General features: G+C 48.5%; 1 protein-coding gene across 2 annotated transcripts in view; it reads left to right on the top strand.

Moving 5' to 3' along the window:
* Esrrb (estrogen related receptor beta) overlaps window positions 1-18,445 on the top strand; it is a 159,736-nt gene that overhangs the window by 40,074 nt on the left and 101,217 nt on the right. Inside the window, exon 1 of one of the 2 annotated variants that reach the window (XM_077799506.1) lies at window positions 18,242-18,404. The exons of the other annotated variant lie outside the window; for it this stretch is intronic. Within the exon in view, the coding sequence (XP_077655632.1) occupies window positions 18,355-18,404 (50 nt within the window). The 5' untranslated portion in view covers window positions 18,242-18,354. Of the gene's footprint in view, window positions 1-18,241; window positions 18,405-18,445 lie in introns of those variants that run through there. 2 annotated transcript variants of the gene reach the window in all.

Raw genomic sequence — 18,445 nt, 5'->3', positions numbered from 1 at the left:
CCTGGGGAATCCAGCTTTTGAAAAAACACAGCTTTTGTGTTTGTTTTTTTGTGCTGGGGATTGAACCCAGGGGTACTTAACCACTGAGCCACATCCCCAGCCTTTTAAAAATAATTTTACTTAGAGACAGGGTCTCTCTGAGTTGCTAGGACCTCACTAAGTTGCTGAGGCTGGCTTTGAACTTGCAATCCTCCTGCCTCAGCCTCCTGAGCTGCTGGGATTACGGGCCTGCACCACCGTACCTGGATGAAACCTGTGTTCTTGAGCAGTATGTTGTGCTGTCTCCAGGGTGACATGTAAAAACATAACTCTGCAGCCTGATTTCTTCTAGTTGCAGCTGCCCGTTTGGCCCTGGGCTCATGTCGCCCGTGTGATTGGTTCTCACCCCTGAGACCTCCTGCTCTCTGCTCTCTTCTCTGGGCTCACTCTAGTCTCGTCTTACCCTCTAGGCACCACCCACATTTCAAAGGGAAGAGGAAAGTCCCTTGGGGACTGGGGGACAAGAAGCTCATGAATTAATAGTCACGCCCATCCAGCCCCATCGGCTGGGCCACTGGGATGGCTCTGGCGGCTGCACCTCTGTGGGTTTGGACCTGGGCTTCCTCTCTCTGCAGCTTCATGGCCCCTTGCTGCTCCTGCTCCTATCACGATTTCCATCTGGCTTAAGGAAAGGGCTTTGCGAGATGTTGATGGCCACTATTTCCTGGGGGGATGCCCAGGAAATAGTGGACCCCACCTGCCCTACAATGCAACCCCTGGAGAAGGCTGTCTGGGCTCCTGTTTGGGGTTCCTGCCTAGGGTCCCTGCCTAGCTGCAGGCCACCTGATGGACATCTATTGGTACCTGCCACTCATACCCAGTGCTACCAAAAGTATTCTTCCGAATCCCCACGATGATGGGAGAGAGGAGTCTATCTCCGGAATTATTGGGTGCTGGGAAAAGCTAAGAAATGCACAAAAGTACTATCCCAAATGGGATTTGACTTTTTCTTTTTTTTTTTTAAGTACAATTAATAATAATAATAAAGTGCAGGTACTTTTTTTAAAAAGTACTATTAAAATATCCAGGGCCTTTCTGAGAGCTGTTTCTAAGGAAATAAAATAATTCCAGAGAAGAAAAAGTCATCACAAGCAGGGGCCGTAGCCCAAAGGTGGAGGTGTGGGTGAGTCCCTGCAGGTGCTGGTAGGATGGGGGGTCACATGATGCTGAGGAGGAGTATCTCACAACATGGAATTTTAGTATGACAGTAAGATAAAACACAAAGCCACAGAGGTTATATGTACAGGCAGGAATGAGTGACACCCAAATAAGTTTGGTATAAGTAAGGTGACCAGGAGAGTAATTTGACTGCTTTCAAATAATATTCCTTGTTTTTAACTGATTTTCCTACTTTAAAATACTCCTGAAATTAAAAAGAAATGAATGAGGCAGGAGTCATGACGGGGTGTGAGGAGACAGATGGGGGCTGACCGTGTTTGACTTCTTAACCTGGGTGCAGGGTGCACAGTCTGAGTCAACAGGACACCAGGAACTGTGAACCTACTTGTAGATAAAAAATTGAAATATAGGGCTGGGGTTGCAAAGCCTGTGCATGGCCTGTGCTCCTTAGCACCACCAAAAAAAGAAAAGAAAAGAAGTGGGAAAAAAAGATTAATAAAAAAGAAATGGTGATCAACTTGTGTGCAGTAAGATGAGAAATGAAGCCTGCATGGCCAGTGGCTAGTGGTCTTCCCCCTAAAATGTTCTCCTATTTAAAATTAGTAATTCCAACTGCTTGGGAGGCTGAGGCAGGAGGATCCCAAGTTTGAGGTCAGCCTCAGCAACTTAGTTTGAAACCCTGTCTCAAAATAAAATTAAGCCAGGCATGGTGGTGCACACCTGTAATCCCAGCAGCTCTGGAGGCTGAGGCAAGAGGATTGTGAGTTCAAAGCCAGCCTCAGCAAAAGCAAAGCACTAAGCAACTCAGTGAGATCCTGTCTCTAAATAAAAATACAAAATAAGGCTGTGGATGTGGCTCAGTGGTTAAGTGCACCTGAGTTCAATCCCAGGTACCCAAAATAAATAAATAAATTGAATTAAATTAAAAGGTCTGGTGCTGCAGCTCAGTGGTAGAGCACTTACCTAGCATGTGTGAGGCCCTGGGTTCCATTACCAGTATAAATAAATAAATACTGGTTTTAAGAGCTATTTTCTTGGACTGGGGATATAGGTCAGTTGGGAGAGTGCTTGTCTCACATGTACAAGGCCCTGGGTTCAATCCCCAGCACCACCAGGAAAAAAAAAAAAAAGTTGTTTTCTCTGGATTTCTTTGAAGCTGAAGATATGAGTTATAGGAAGATTGACTGAAAAACTTAAAATATTTAATGTTTGTGAAAACTTTAGTAGTTCCCAATCTGGAGGTCCCTTCCGCCCCTCACCCCCCGCCCCCCGCCAGCACTGGTTATTAAACCAGGGACACTTAAGCACTGTGCAACATCCTTAGCACTTTTTAATCTTTATTATTTTGAGACAGTTCTCACTGAGTTGCCCAGGCTGATTCTGCTGGCCTGTGGAACCCTCTTTGAGAACCAATGTCCTAAAATAACCCTCAAAGATCAATAAATGTTCATTGCATCTGGTTATGTTCATTTTTAAATTTTCTTTTGTTGCAGTGCTGGGGATGGAATCCAGGGCCTGGCACACACCAGGCAGGAGTCTGCCACAGAGCCCCAGCCCCAGCCCTTGTTTATTGCCTTGAAATAGTAAACTTTTAAATAAATGTGAGCCCCCAAAGGTCTCCCAGATGGAGGGCCATTGCTGATGGATACAAGGCATTTTCTTCCTTCTGTAAACTGCAGCTGCTGTTAGGTCTTGGTTAGGATCATGTCTATTGGAAGAGGATGTCGGTGCCTGGAATCATCTGGCTCTGTGACCTGTGCAGAATGAGTGGATGTGAACTCACTTATTGACACCTTCCCAAAACTCTAGCCTACGCTGATACAGGGTGAGCATCCCAATCCCAAAATCCAAAATGCTCCAAAAATATAAAACTTTCTAGGCACCAATGGGACACCAGAAGAGGAAAATCCCACACCTGACCTCATGTGGCAGGTCACAGTCAAAATGCAGGCACACTGAAAATATTGTATAAGATTACCTTTAGGCTACGTGTCTAAGGTGTTTATGAAGCATAAATGGATTGCATGTTTAAACGGGTCCCAGCCCCAAGGTATTTTATTAGTATATGCAAATATTCCAAAATCCTAAAATACATCTGGTCCAGTTTCAGGTAAGGGAGACTCAACCCGTATTGGTGTTGCCAGATACAAACAGGACATACAGGTAAACTCATTCAAGCATGGGGAAATGAACAAATTAAAACTATTGGCATTATATCTTTAAATACGAGTGTATGCCTGTTTAGGGGTGAAAAGGCATTAAACATTTATTGAGCAATTACTCAATACTCTGTGTAGTGCCAGGCACTACCCAGAGAGCTTATATGCTTGTCTCATTTTATCCTCCTAACCTGGGTCATCAGTGCCATCATTATCCACATTGCCAAAGCTGAGTAACTTACCCAAAGCCCCATGGCTTGTAATAGAGGAGTCAGGATTGGCACCCAGGTCCAGGGCCTGTACTGTGTCATAGACGGAGCCCAAAGGGCACAGTTCACCTCCTCTCAGAGCCCCCTGGGGAAGTGCCAGTGGTGGGAGCCCAGAGCTGTCTGCATGGGGAGGCTAGGAGACACATGGGGTTGAGGGAGGGCTTGGTTGAGGAGGTAGGATTTGGAGAAGGCAAGCATATTTGGGAGGAGGAGGAAACAATGTGCAGGAAAAGATCCAGGATTGGGGCTGGGGATGTGGCTCAAGCGGTGGCGCGCTCGCCTGGCATGCGTGTGGCCCGGGTTCGATCCTCAGCACCACATACCAACAGGGATGTTGTGTCCACCGAGAACTAAAAAATAAATATTAAAAAAAATTCTCTCTCTCTCTCCTCTCTCACTCTCTCTTTAAAAAAAAAAAAAAAAAAAAAAAAAGATCCAGGATGGAATGTAGTGTGACTGATATTTGCCAGGACTCTTGGGAGTCAACAAAATGCAATTCACAGATCAGAAGCCTCAGAAGGTCATATCCCTACTGTTGCTAGAGCAGATTCTATCTTCAGGTATGGCTGGATCCAGAACCTTCAGGACCTTCCCTCTCCTTATTTTCTGACTTTTCCAAAGAGGCATAATAGAAAAAGAAGGAGAAAGGTTTGGAAATAAGGCTCATGTCAGGTTGCCAGGGCCTACTTTCCAATTGCCTGAGAATACTGCTGGAGGGTTTGAGGTCCCTGAGAGGGGGTATACATGCCAAGGGCTCTCTTCCTCCCTTTCTGGGTGAGTGTGGCAGCTGGTGAGCTTGCTGCTGGCACATTGCATCCCTGTTGCACTGATAATGCTGTTCTCGTCTGGGTCCCGCCTGATGTTGACAATCCAATCTTGTGCAGCATATCCCCACAGTCTCTGGAAAGACTGGCTCTACTCAGTTGCAGACAGAGGAATTGGGAGAGAGTGTTCTAGTCTGTTTTTTGAATACCAGAGACTGGGTAATCCATAAAAGACAGAAATTTATTTCTTAGGAGTTTGGGAAGTCCAAGGTTGAGGGGCCTATAAATGGCAAGGGCATCTTGTCGCATCATCCCATGGCAGAAGGCAGAGGAGCAAGAGCTCATGACCTGGGAGCCTATTAAAGGTTGCACCTCTCAACATTGTTGCAATGGGGATTAAGTTCCTAACAGATGAACCCTAGAGAGGGACAGCAGAAACAACTGACCTTGTCTGAAGGAAGCGGGAAGCCCCGAAAATCAAGTGGGCAAGAGAGAGCCCACCCAGATGTGAAAACTTTTAAACCACTGTGTTCTCAGAACATGATCCAGAGAAAGTCCCCGGCACTGACCCATTAGATTAACGGCTCCTCCCTTTCCAGGGCACAGAGGAGGGGTGTGGGGAGAGGAGGCAGGAGGCCACCTTTCTCTGCTTTCATTTGTTGAGCACCTCCCCAGGTCTACCTCTTGCAGATTGCTTTATCACAGTCTGTATTGTGACGATAATCAACTTAGATGATGAAGACTGGGCTGTGGCTCTGCCACTCTGGTCTCAGTTCTGTAGTTACCCCACTACCTTTCTGGGTTGCTTCATACTGTCCAAGGACGTGTTTCATATCTCTTCATTTAATCTGCAAGCCCACCACCCTACCAAGAAGGGACCCAGGAGGGTGGCAGAGGGTGGATTGCCTCTACTCCCACCTCTTCAGCAGATGGAAGAGAGGTACTGCCTGCCTTTGACTAGGAGTTAGCAAGATCCGAGAGAGAATATCCAGGAAGGGCTCTTAAATGTCAGAACATCTTCTACGCATACGTCTTAGGCATGACTTCTACCCTGCTTGGAGGTACTTCCTCCTGACCCCTCCTGCAGACCTTGGGCAGTGAATGAGCACAGTTGAGGAGCTGTGTCTCTGTGTTCGGCTCATCCAGACCATCCTACGCTGAAGACCTCACAACACATCCCGGATGGCATGGTTGTCTAGTGTTGAGGCAGGTGAGGTCAGCGGCTCACATCTTCCTGTCTGGGCTCTTGTCTGATGCCACCCAAGGTGGTTGCATTGAGAGGTGTCTTGAGAAGGGAGGCTAGATAAGAGGGGGTGCTTAAGCTAGTCACACCCCTCCGCACAGCAGTGAGGCAAGGTGAGCTCAGGTGAGAGACTCAGTCGCCCTTGTCTCTCTATTGCTTGCCAAAGGTCCTCTGCAGCAGAAAGGGTTAGTGTTTGGATTTTTACATATTGATGACTCTTCTTCCAAGATTAAGAGAGAGAAGTAATACATACACTGTCTGGGCGGGAGACAGGGGAATTGGAAGGATGATATTGGATTTCTGCGAAACTCTATGTCTGGATGACAACGAAGACTCAAAACAGAGCTATGGCATGTCTCATGATGATCCTGACCATGAGACCTTATCCTTGAGATTATCTGAAGCTCTATGGCTCTCCAAGGTGGACCCGCTATTGGGTTTTATGGTCGGGGAGCTCATGGGAAGTGGCAGAAGGTATGACCAGCCATGCTCCAGTCATATCTGGAAAGATACGCTTGACCCTCCATGGTCTGGAGATGGGATGGGTCAGAGAGGAGCACGTGATTAGCACTTGTATGGGTTGTCACCGGGAATAAGATCAGTCACTAGCTAATGTCTCGGTGGCACACTGCTCTAGGGCTGCTGAGCCTTGCCAAGTTTAAGTGCAGTGCAGACACTGGGCATGTGGTAGTGGAGAGCATGGCTGTGAGTCAGGCTCCCTCTCCCCACAGCTGAGATCAGAACCTCTACTCGGGAAAAGAGGGGACACCTAGTAGGGTGACCACTTTGTATATATCAGACACCCGCAAAGAGTGCCCCAAACCATTTTATAGACCAAGGACACATGAACAGAGAAGTACAGAGTGTCCAGGGTCATGCTGCTAACGTAGGGAGGAAAAAGGTCTTGAATTCAGGTCTGCAGACTCCGAAGTCAGGTTCTTCTTTGCCAATATCAACATTCCTAGGAACGGCTCTTCATGACTGATCTGAAATCCACATGGACATTGTGACCCTGGTTGAGAACCACCAAGTCACACTACCCTGGATGATGAATGGGCTTGGTACTCATTATGTGTGCTGCCAGACACTGAGATGATGTTGCTTCATACTGAGTGACTGGTAAGGGACATTGACCTAAGAAGTAAGGGGTTAGGGCAGGATGGTTGCTGACCTTTACCCAAGGCCTCCTCTAACACGGCCCCAGGGGTGTCCAGAAGGGATGCTGTTCTAGGAATGGGTCTGATAGTTAGTAGTGATTCCCCCTTCCCTCCCTCCATCCCTTTTTCCTTCCTTTCCCTCCTTCTCTCCCTTCCTATCTTTCTTACTGTTTCTAAAGAACACTGATTTCAGAGATACCATTTAGATTTTCAAAGCACGCTCCAGGGAGACCTGGGTTCATGGGCTTCCTGGGGTGTGGGGGAGGATCACCAAGAATAGGATGGCCCTTTCTTCCCAGTGGCTTGAACCAGAACACCACTTTCTTGCTGCTGTAAGTATCCGGTGTCTATGAGCTTCCATCTAAAGAAGGACTATTTTGGCTCTTTCTAAAAGTCTGACAACCGTGGCTTTCAAATGATGCTTTTGCCATCCCATAGGCAAAACCACTTCGGCTTGTGGAGGACTCTCTCCCCTTTGAATCCAAGAGACCTAGAGCTGTTAAGGAACTAAGTCTCTGTAAAGATCCTTCCTCTAGCACATCCTTTGATACTGGGAGCAAGAAGTGAGGTGAGTGAGGCTCCCAGGAAGAAAAGAAAATGTGTGTTGGTTGATGTTGGAAGAGACAGGAAAATAAAACCACCTATACGTTCTGGTTGTGGCCTTGGTCATTGGAAAGTGAAGGAACAGGAGGTAATGAGCCCCCCGTGTTTTATTAGGGAATTTCTTCTTCCTTCAGAGGGGATCCTCATTTCTTGGGTGCACACGCAGAAACCCTTGAGGGCATCCAGCCGGCTTCAGAATCGCTGCCCATTTGAATCTGATCCAACTAAGCAAATTGGCCTTAATGGGGAAATTTTGCTTGGCAGTCGATGGTCTTCCTTTTCGTCACCTCCTCCTTCTCTTCCGGCTGCCCTTCACTTGGCCCAAGTCATAGAAAGTTAAAATAGACCCTCTGGCATCGTCCCAGAGAATCCGTTGGTTTCTTCCCCAACATCACATTCTTTCTCACATTGCCTCCCTTCAGAGCTGAGAGCACACCTCCTTCCAACTTGAAAGGATTCTCCTGCTCCAAATGGACTTGCTGTGGATGTAGGAGGGGGATGGGTCTGACCCACAGGGCCTCTTGTAAGTTGGTTGTGAGTAGGGACGTGTTCCCTCTGTTCTCCATTATGGTTAGCATCTCAAGCTAGCCCACAAAAATTCTCTTCCTTAGTCCTAAGATGCTGCATTGGTGTGACATCTGTTGAGGTGACGTGGAGAAACCGACAGACAGTTTTGGGGTGAACTTGACTTGAGTTCTAATTCCAGATTGTCTTGTGGCCTCAAGACACTTTGCCTCAGAACTTCAGTTACCTCATCAGTCCATAAAAGGAGGACGATGGTACCCACCTTGGATGTGAGGCGAGCTTGGTTTTCTCCAAGATGAGACTTTAGGCAAAACAATGCCAAGTGCCTAGCACTGAGCAGATGCTGGGGGGTGCTGGGGGTGCTGGCTTCCTCTTGACCCCGCCGTCTGCAGTCGTGAGTCTGAAGACTCGTGAGATAGTCGTATGCTACTCATGAAAAGGGGGTAGAAAATGAAAATGCTGTACTTTAGTAATTAACCAAAAAACAGGGAAACCAACCACGTGATTGAAGAAGAAATAGAGCTGGTGTCTTTACTGCTAGTTGATAAAAGGCAGAATTATTCAGTTAGAGAAAGATGGAATAGCTGGGCAAATGATGCACAGGGGATTTCTAGACTCTTTCGGGGGCTTGGGGATGGTTACTGCTTATTTATTTGGGGGTGAGTTCTCTTTAAGATGAGCCAGGGAAATGTGAACTCTTGCCCTTTTGTATTTCTCAGAACCACCAACCCAGCTGGAGGGTAGGAAGAGACGGGAGTAAGTGGGCCCAAGGAAGGCAGGGTGTAGCTGCTGCACCTCAAGTACTTGACCCTCGGATTGGATCATTTTTAACAATCGTTCTCCCCGTACACCAAAGCTACGCTAGTAACAATCACACAATGATAAATAATAACCATTATTTTCCTGATCGTGTTGATCAATCCCAAACTGAACCATAAATGATTCAAAATGATGAAGAATAAATTTCAATTTTCAAGGTATTCAATTTCAGTAAAATTTGTCATGTATGAACTAATGTTTGAATTTATCAACATTATATCTCACTGTTCCTCCTCTGTTTCACTGATTTCCATTTTAAGTGCAAACAGAATTTCCAAGTGGTAGCTGGGGGTGTAGCTCAGTGATGGAGCACTTGCCTAGCATGCATGAAGCCCTGGATTTGATTCCCCAGCACCACACACACACACACACACACACACACACACACACGCATGCACACACACACATACCCATGCGTACACATGATGCACATACACACACTCACACATACACACACACGTACACACACACAAAGTAAAAAAATTCCAGGTGATCACATAGAACAGCCAGACTGAAGTAACTCAAGTTATTTGTCTTTAGAATCACTACACTAGCATTGTTTATTTGAGTCTACTGTTTTTTTTGGGGGGGAGGGGGGAAGAGAGGAAAGTACCAGGGATTGAACTCAGGGGTGTGCAACCATTGAGCCACATCCCGCCCCCTATTTTGTATTTTATTTAGAGACAGGGTCTCACTGAGTTGCTTAGTGCCTTGCTTTTTCTGAGATTGGCTTTAAACTTGCAATCCTCCTGCCTCAGCCTCCCAACCATTCGATTACAGGGTGTGCCACCACGCCTTGCTGAGTCTACTATTTGAACACAGAGATATGTAGCATTGCAGGGTCTGAGACTGGAAATGTGCCCTAAGAGAACTTGAATGATTCTGAGCTATTTCGAATTTACTTTTGAAACGAGCATGTAGCTTGTGTGTCTGTGTTTGTGTATGTACGTGTGACTTGATCACTTTTCTATGAGGGATGTAATGTATATTTAAGAATAGGTAATAAAGAGGTGGACCAGTGGTGCCCACATGCTGGTCTGTTCCCACCTCCCTGCCCATGAGATACCACCAGCTGCGGAAAAAAAAGAAAAAGAAAAAGAAAATATTAGTTGCCCCCCATCCCCAAATCATTCTTGCTTCTTCTTCTAACAAAAGTGGATTGATTTGTTATTAAATATCAATATGCCCTGGAAAATTAAAGCCCTCCTCTTCCTTCAGGGAGTGAACACATTCTAAGCCAATCATGGTGGGCCATTGCTCTTTTGACAGTGATTGGTTTGGGGTGAGCATGTGACTGGATTCTGGCCAATAGGTGAGAGTAAATCTTCTGGGGTTGGGTGGGGTGGGGGTGGGGGTTTCTGGGAAAGATCTTCCTCAGGACTGAACGCAAATCAAAGCAAACAAGCACATAGAAAATAAGCTGGAGAAATAAGGAGTGATGTTTCCTCCACATAAATGCTCACTCCTGTTCATCCGCTTCCTGGGTTTGGACAATGGGGTGAGGAAGTGATGCCTGAGGCCACAAGAACCACCCTTCAGCCATGACAAGACAAGCTGAGGGCACACACTGATAAGCTGCAGATGGCCCAACAAAAAGATGAACCTCTGTCCCTGGAATGTTTGCCACATGAGATAACAGACTGGTCACTTGAGGTGCCTGTTGCTTGAAGCCAAAGCCGGCTGGAGTTACCCTTGGATGTATGTGGGTGGGGGCAAGGTGGTCACTTAGGGCAGCAATGTCTCTCAGGGCAGAGAAAACCAGGGGAAGGAGACCACGATGGGTACGTGCCTCTAGGCTATGGCAGGAGAGGAAAGGGGGTCAGGGCAGAGAGCTGCTGTTGGCCTCGGATGCCACCATCCAACTGAACATCTTGCCACCTGACATGGGACCAGAATTCTGGGTGGTGGTTGAAAGGAGGGTGCAGGGTCCCTGTGGGCCTTTGTAAGAAAGTGACTCTGTAGCTAGCGTGGTGACCACGAGTAATCCATCAGCCATTGAACTCCTTCGACCCCCTCCCTGGGGACAGCAAATAATAAACTGGTTTAAATGGAGAGGGAGTGGGTGGCCCTGGGCCACTTGCTTCAGTCTGGTTTTCTAGAAAACAGAGCCATGAGCCAGGCCTTAAAAGGCGGACATTCTGGGAGGGGCAGGCCCAAAGAATGGAGGGGAGTGAAGGAGGGGACGTGAATGGAGGAGAGGCCACCTGCCGCCACCTAACCTCCAACCTCCAGGAGACTCCGCCGCCTGTTCCACCGTCTTTTCTGGAAAGAGTCCAAAGAAATCTCGCCATGAAGCAGCGCACAGAGGAGAGATGAGGGGGGCAACCTGGGGGCCTCCCCTTGAACTTCAGCAGGCCTGGTCTCAGGCACCAGAAGTGGGGCACTGTCAAACGGAAAGCAGGGGGCGGCCAGGAAACCTGGGACGGCACAGCCATCTGCCAGTGACAGGGTCTGCACCCGGATATTTGCCCTCTGGTGGGCCGGGACGACCATCCCTCCCTGTGGGGCTCACCCGGAAGCCAGCATCCCTTTGACACCTTCTCCTTTCTTCCACTCCTCTCCACATCACCCTTCCAGGATGCTTTCGAAACAAGTCCCCTAGGGCTGAGTGCAAGCCTCCATCTGTGCCTTCGGTCGGCCAGAATAAAGAGGAATTATGGCTGCTCCCTGCTCTGCTGGGCCTGGTGGAATTACCCCAAAGCAGTGTTTATCATGCCACTGAGCTGGACGCCCGTGTTTAATGTGCTATCTGCTCTGACCCCAGGTGTCTCTCTGCATCACTGCTCTGCCACCAGCCAGCCTACAGTCGGTGGCTCGGCCGAGGGTCACTGCTGACAAGTGTATTACCGGTGTTTATCCATATTAAATCTTGTATCCGTGGCTGCCTTTTACCCATTTTTCTAAATTCTCTCTGGTTCCTCAGCAGTTTCCCTTCCTGCCTGGTCTTGCCCTTCTTGGAAAGGAGAACCCTACTATGTCAGGAGTTCCACTGTGGCCTCGTGTTCCAGTCGCCTAGGAAGAAAAAAAGATGTTACAGAAGGTCCTGCTACAGACCTGGAGCCTTCATCTGGGATTGGTACTGATCCATCCATAATTACATCATTCAGAGGGGTGGGGAGCTCACCGGTGGGACTGGTTTAATTACAACATACATCTGTGAAGGTAGTGGCTGGCCAGGACTTTTCTCATGTAAGAACATAGTTAAAAGCTATCATCTTAATCGTGTTTTATATAGGTACAGCACTTTGCACTTTATACAGTGTCTCCACTGGATTTTCCCTAAAGGGTAAAACTCTTCTTTATTTTTTCACTTTACAAAACATTTTATTGGAACAAATATAAAACGCATTTTATTCTGAAAAAATAATTCAGAAGTTCTGCCTTCGTGAAGCCATTAAGAAATAAAAATATGCTTGAAGATCCCCAGTTTTTAATTTTGTGTCATTAATGCTAAGGAGACACGCTCAGTCAACAGTATTCTTTCCTCCCACCTGATACCAACCCTTACACAGTAAGTGGTGCCTTAGAATTGATTTTCCAAAAGCTTTATGTGTTTTAGGGTCTATTTAAGATAGCTATTCTTGAGGATAGAAATGTAGATGGGGGCATAATCTGCAAGTTTGCAAAACAAATCATTCCTTCTGTCTGCAGCCATGGTTGGCCATGGGATTTTTGCAGTTAAAACTCTCATCAGCCAAAGAGAAGCTTTTTCTTTGACCAATGATCAGACTCCAGAAACAAATTGCTTGTACTACTATGTCAAGCCAACTATGTTTTATGCTTAAATTGATGCCAAAGTCACAAGAAATTGGATGATAAATTAATATGTGACACAGACAAAAATAAGGTCAAGTTTCTTTGTTATAAGAAAAGAAAACCACAATCCACTGTAATGGAAAATATTTAATTAGATCATTCATTCAGTCAATAGCTAGCTGTTCAGTGCCTCTTGGCTACCAGGTACTAGCAAAGCTCGGTGCTCCTTCTTGCTCTTCCTCCTCTTCCTCCTCCTCCCTCATTCTCCTTCCTCCCTCTCCCTTCCCCCTCTCTCTTTGTGCTCCTTCTCCTCCTCTTTTTCCCCCTCCAGAAACTTGGCAGGGGACGATGCTATTAACAGTCAAGATGTTCTCCTATCCTCCTGGTGAGTAGGAGCAAAAAGATCTTTGTTTCCAGGGAATGACAGATCTCACTTTGCTGGTCCTCTAACCTGCCATCTTACTGCAGCCGCCATCCTGGGTAGGGCTTGCAGGAAGAAGGCATCTTTGTGGCGAGCAGGGAACTTTAACAGACGACTTGGCTGGTGGGTCCAAATGGGATCTTGAGGTGTGGACAAAATAAATCATGGAGCTTTGAAATACCTGGAAGTTATTTCAAGATCCCTGGCAGGGATTTCAGATACTGAAATGGATGACGGAGGTGGTGGGAGGGAACCCAAGCGTTTATCCACTCAAGACGACCCCTCGTATTTTATTTGGTGTTGTGGTGGCAGTGCTAATAGGACGTGAGCCTTCTTGCCCCAATAATGGCCCATTACTGCTTCAGGAAAAGCCATCATGTTTCCGCAGCATTTATCTGTCAGCAGGAGACTATTATGGAGGACAAACTCACATTGTATTAGCGTTATCAGTTAATTATGATCCTTGGGATGAGTGCCAGCCAACGGGCTGGCAGTCTGCTGACCACCACTTGGGGGATATAACTCTACACCCTAAATTCAAGCATGTGAGAAGACAGTGGGTTCACAGAGTTGTATAGACAGGGACATTCCCCAGGCCCAGAGCCCGTGGAGCACTGTCCCCAGAGATGCTCAGGTTAGGCTCACTGTCTGGGCCAGGCCCACCTTAGTCATCGTGGACTGTCAATGGATGGCCTTCCTGGACTTGGGGTGGAACAGAAGCCAGCTTGGTGTGCGAGGCAGACAGTCCCACGGACGCATCCCCCCATCCTTGGGCTGGTGGTAAGAAGTGGCTTCCTACCTTGGGTGTTCCCAATGGCCTCATTCCCACCTGGAAACTTGGGGAGGGGTGGAGAGTGGGAATGGTGTAACCAGAAAACGTGCTCCCACATCCACTGAACTGAGGGAGTGGAGAGGGCAGACTGGCAGACACGCCTGGTGGGTCTTATTTACTGATGAGGTCAGCAGGTCCTTTGCTGTGCTGAGGACCAAACTGGGTCCACCCACTCCTGCTGAGCTCTCTGGCTTGAAGGATGCAAAAATCCTCCTCGTATTGTTGGTTCCTGAGATGCCCGTGGAAGGAGAGAGTTTGAGAACTAGAGAGACAATACTTGCTGCTGCCTTATTTTTCCGGTGTGTGCAAAAATAACTGGTGTCAGAGGAGGCTGCCTCCAGGGAGGGGAGATAGAACAAAAGCCTGTCTCGGTGAAGGGGGGAGGTGTTCACCAGGCCTCTGGCTAGAGGTGCTGTGCTGGGTCAGCTACACGGGTCATGGAAAGATGGGTTGGGATCCAGGTGCAGGCATAAGTCAGGATCCAGGTGCAGGCATCAGGCAGCCGCTCTCAGGACTCAGTCAGCCCCTGATGGGAAGTAACAGGGGTTGGTCAGAGTGGATCCATGTGCCTATGACCTTCTAGGTGTCTGTGGTCCCTAGGGAACCATGGGCTTGAGGAATAGAGTGGTCTGTGCTGCGTGTGATCATGTTTCCTAATAACCCGTCATGAGGTCACTGCACATGGCAGGGCAACACATTATGACACTGGTCTCCACCTACCAGCACCTCCTTTTTTCCTCCCAGGGGGCCATGGGGAAGACGTGGATAGATGCCCTTGCCCTCACTATCTCCCAGGTGAAGCATGGACAGTAGATGACTTGACTGGGACTATTCTCCTTTGGTTTCATAGTCTTTAGGAAAGAGCTTGAACTTGGGGAAGGAGGAGGTGGGAAAGAGAAGACACCTGTCTACAGAGATTTAGAAGTTGAATAAGTAGAAATTCAGGGAACACAGATGGCCTGCTTTGACACTGTATTCACGGCGTGACCTTGAGTAGGACACTTGACCACACAGGGAAGGGTGCAAATTTCTTGATTGGTCAGTTCTAAATACAGGTGTCCTTTGATTCACCATGGCGATGTGTCCCTATAAAACCATCATAAGCTGAAAGTGTCAGACACACCCAGCTCATCAAACATCATAGCTGAGCAATACAGCAAACTTGACTATTGTCTTCCCTCTCAGTCCTGTGGCCAACCAAGAGCTGCCACTGCCCAGCATCTCGAGGGAGCACTGCACTGCATCTCTCTAGCCTGGGAAAGGATCCAAATTCAAAATGCAAACTATGATTTCTTCTGAATTCATATGGTTTTTGCACCATCCCAAAGTGAAAAAGATGATGTCAAACAATGTAAGTTGAGGACCCTCTGTAATACCCTGATCCTCTCCTAGCTGTTCTGTTCTATGAGTGCAATAAATATCTATTTTAAATGAGTTTTTCACAAAAACAAAGTGAGTGGCTGTCACCTTACACCCTCTGCCATCAGTGTCTAATGCTATTTTTCCTATACCCTTTGGTCTGTCTTGCCTACCTGAGGCACCAGGAGTACAGCACAAGTAAAGGGGCGGCTCAGAGCTGTTGCTAGGGATGCATTCCTAGCAGCTCCCACAGCAGGTGGACAGAGGAAGCAGGAAACCATGATGAGTTGAGTGCATGTCAAGCTTGAAAGAAGCCAAGAGCTCTGCCCGCCCATCTCTGCCCCCTACACGCCTTCACTTTCTGGAGAAGAGATGACCTTGGCAAGGTCACATCCAGCAGTCGGGATCAGATCCCAGGGTCCTCAGCACAATCCCGCACTGTGACCCCTCCAGCCAGAGGTGTTGCCCTGGTTTGGGGAAGGAATCCCAGCTGCCTTGGTGAGCTGGTGGAGGACAGGCTGGGGAGAGACTGGTCCCATGCATGGAGTGTGACCTGGCCAAGTTTGCCTGGAGTGTGACCTAGCCAAGTTTGCCTAGAGTGTCACAGGAGAAGCCTGGGCCTGCTAATTTGGATCATGTCACCAGGGTGCCTAGGTCTGCTGGTCATCTCTCCCCTAGCCCAGTGGAGGCTCATTCTTGTCAGTGGAGCTAAGGACAAAGATCTGGGCCCCAGGGTTAGAGCAGGGCATGGCTGGCTGGGCATAGGCCTGAGGAGGACCCCAACCACCAGAGACCTCTTCTCCAGCCTCCTTCACCCCAAGCATCTGTGAACCCACTGCTTCAGGCTGTGCAATGGCCTTTTTTTTTTTTTTTTTTTTTTTTTCATATTCTAAAGAGGTCTTTATCTTCACTGGGTGTGCTCTGTCTCCAAGGAGTAACTGACCCCATACGACTTGTCAGGGGCTAAGTCCCTTCTCGGGCCACAGCCTGTCTCTCAGCTGGCTGTGGTATCAACTCCAACCTGCTAGTTTCATGGCTGGAAAAGCAGAACCCTTATCCAACAGCTGCTGTGCATTAGGTGCTGTTCGGTGCAGGGAATTCTCCAATGCACAAAACAGTCAATCCCTGTGGGGCTCACAGTCCAGCAGGGTGCATGGAACAGAGGGATCACTAATGTCAATGTACATGTGAGTGTAAACTGCAATCAACAACTTGAAGAGCAGAAGGTTCTAGAAAGAGGGTGGAGGGTGCTTCTAGGTGACAGGTGCCAAAGGCTATGGCTTGAGGGAGTGTGACACAGTCTAGGGAAGAATGCAACGAGACCCACAGAAACTTTTCCATGAGGCCTTCTTTGTAGCCCAAACTGGGACCTCATTGCTAACTGCAACAAGGGAACATTGGATGTCATTTTACAAAGTGCCACCTGGCTGCTGGGTGCTAGGAGAATGGACTTTTGTGGGGCAGAAAGGACATAGAAAGTGGTCACTGAGATCTTGGCAAGAGACGGGAGTCATGTAGAAAAGCCAGGTAAGGTAAAGCACCTTCGCACCCCTCTTTCTAACAAAGTACTCGTGTTGGGGGGAAAAAAATCTGAGGCCGCTGGGGGTCTGCTGACAGAGTAGACATCTCCATCCATTTCTCCGTGAGATGCCTTCCTGAGCCTGGAGCAGGGAGAGTCCCACGCATTCCTTCACTTCAACATGTATGAAAAATCTCAGTTCCCTTCGCAGCCCACTCGGGCACACATTTATCCAAGTCGAAGATCATCTGTGACACTGCTCCCATTCCCCAACCCCTCCCCAAGTGACCAGCCCCTCCTGGGGCTTCCCACAACCCTCTCTCCCTGCTTTATTCCTGAAATGCACGGACACTGCCTGCAGTTACCATCCATTTAGACATTATTTTGATGATAAAATTATGTCTTTCCCCCTACTGCTCATTGTCTCCTGTAGAATATAGAAGAATAAGGTGGTGGTCTCTCCTGAGGGCTCCCCCCCCTTTTAAATAATTCTCTACCTACTCCTCTCCCCTCACTCATTTGAATCATCAAATTGATTATTATCTCTGTGGCAGGCACATCTCAAAAGATGAAAAGCCCCACAAGAAGGGTTGGGGCTTGACTTATAGCTCATTTTGGTTCAGTGGCAGCCCATAATATTCTGGTTCGTGGCCGGAGCAGCGGAGGGGGATGCAGGTGTGTTCCTAGCTGGGGATTCAGGTGTGTATCTGAAAGTGTCTAGTTGTGCCTGGGAGTGGATGTGGCAGGTTAGGTTGGGGGATTTAACCACAATGGCATTTTCCTAAGCAGACAGGGATTTATGTGCGGGCGCCTGTGCTCCGGCACATCACAGAGAATTGCCAAAGAGTAGAAGCCTCACTTTTCACATCCAGAGAGCATTTTATGGTTGCGCCCTGCTTCCTGCCCTCAGGTCAGCGGTTCTGAATTGCCGGGCCCCGGTGTGATAGGAGCCCGGAAGGGCGTCCGTTCCCCTCCTCCTCTAGGGCTGGGGCTCACCTGCCCGCCTGACCCTTTGTACATTTGGGCACCAGATACGAGGTTCGAGGCTGTGAATTTCGAAGGCACTGGCGTCTTCTCCTTGGTGCGTGGGCGGAGAAATGTGACTCATTTTTAATTTGGAAAACAAATCCATTCCAAGAGGCTGAGAGGTGAGTTTGCTAGGCCGGCCAGTTAAAAGAAAGGGACGGTGGGGAGGGGGGCATGGAGGCAACAACTCTCCCCCCACCCCCAGTCCCACCAGATAGTTTTTTTTTTTTTTTTCCCTCCTTAACTGCAAGAGGGAAAGCCTTGGGGCTCTAAAATCCAGTCCTCCTGCTCCTCAGGAGGTGGGGACCTTGCACGTCCGCGCGAGCGTCTTATTCCATTGAAGTCGCTCTGGCTGGCCCCCCTCCCCCCACCCAGCTTGATTCTGTCACTTTAAGTCCAGCCCCTGAGAGATAGCCAATCGGAGCCAAACCATACATCAGTCTCTCAGCCTTAAAGCTACAGTAGGGTTAGTGGGCTGCAAGTGTCGGGTGCCCCAGCCTTCTCCACGGCTTCGCATCCCCTCTACCCGCTCGCTCGCAGCGTGCGGATGAGTGGGAGCGCGGGGCTGTGCGCGCACGGCTCTCGGCCTCCCTCTCCCCGGCCGCGGCCGCTTCCTCCCACTCTGCCTTCTCCCGCTCATTGTGCCCCTGACCGGACCCGCACCTCGCCGGTGCCCTTCACTCGTCTTCCGCGTGATTTCCCCGCCGCCTTTCTCGACCTCCTGGGAATGCTAAAACGGGACTGATGGACGTGTCCGAACTCTGCATCCCGGACCCCCTCGGCTACCACAACCAGTAGGTGCCCTGTTTTTCGGTCGGTCTGTGTGTTCACCCAT

Source organism: Urocitellus parryii, chromosome 6, assembly GCF_045843805.1.
Source record: "Urocitellus parryii isolate mUroPar1 chromosome 6, mUroPar1.hap1, whole genome shotgun sequence".
Classification (NCBI taxonomy): Eukaryota; Metazoa; Chordata; class Mammalia; order Rodentia; family Sciuridae; genus Urocitellus; species Urocitellus parryii.
This window is presented reverse-complemented; position numbering and strand designations above follow the sequence as displayed.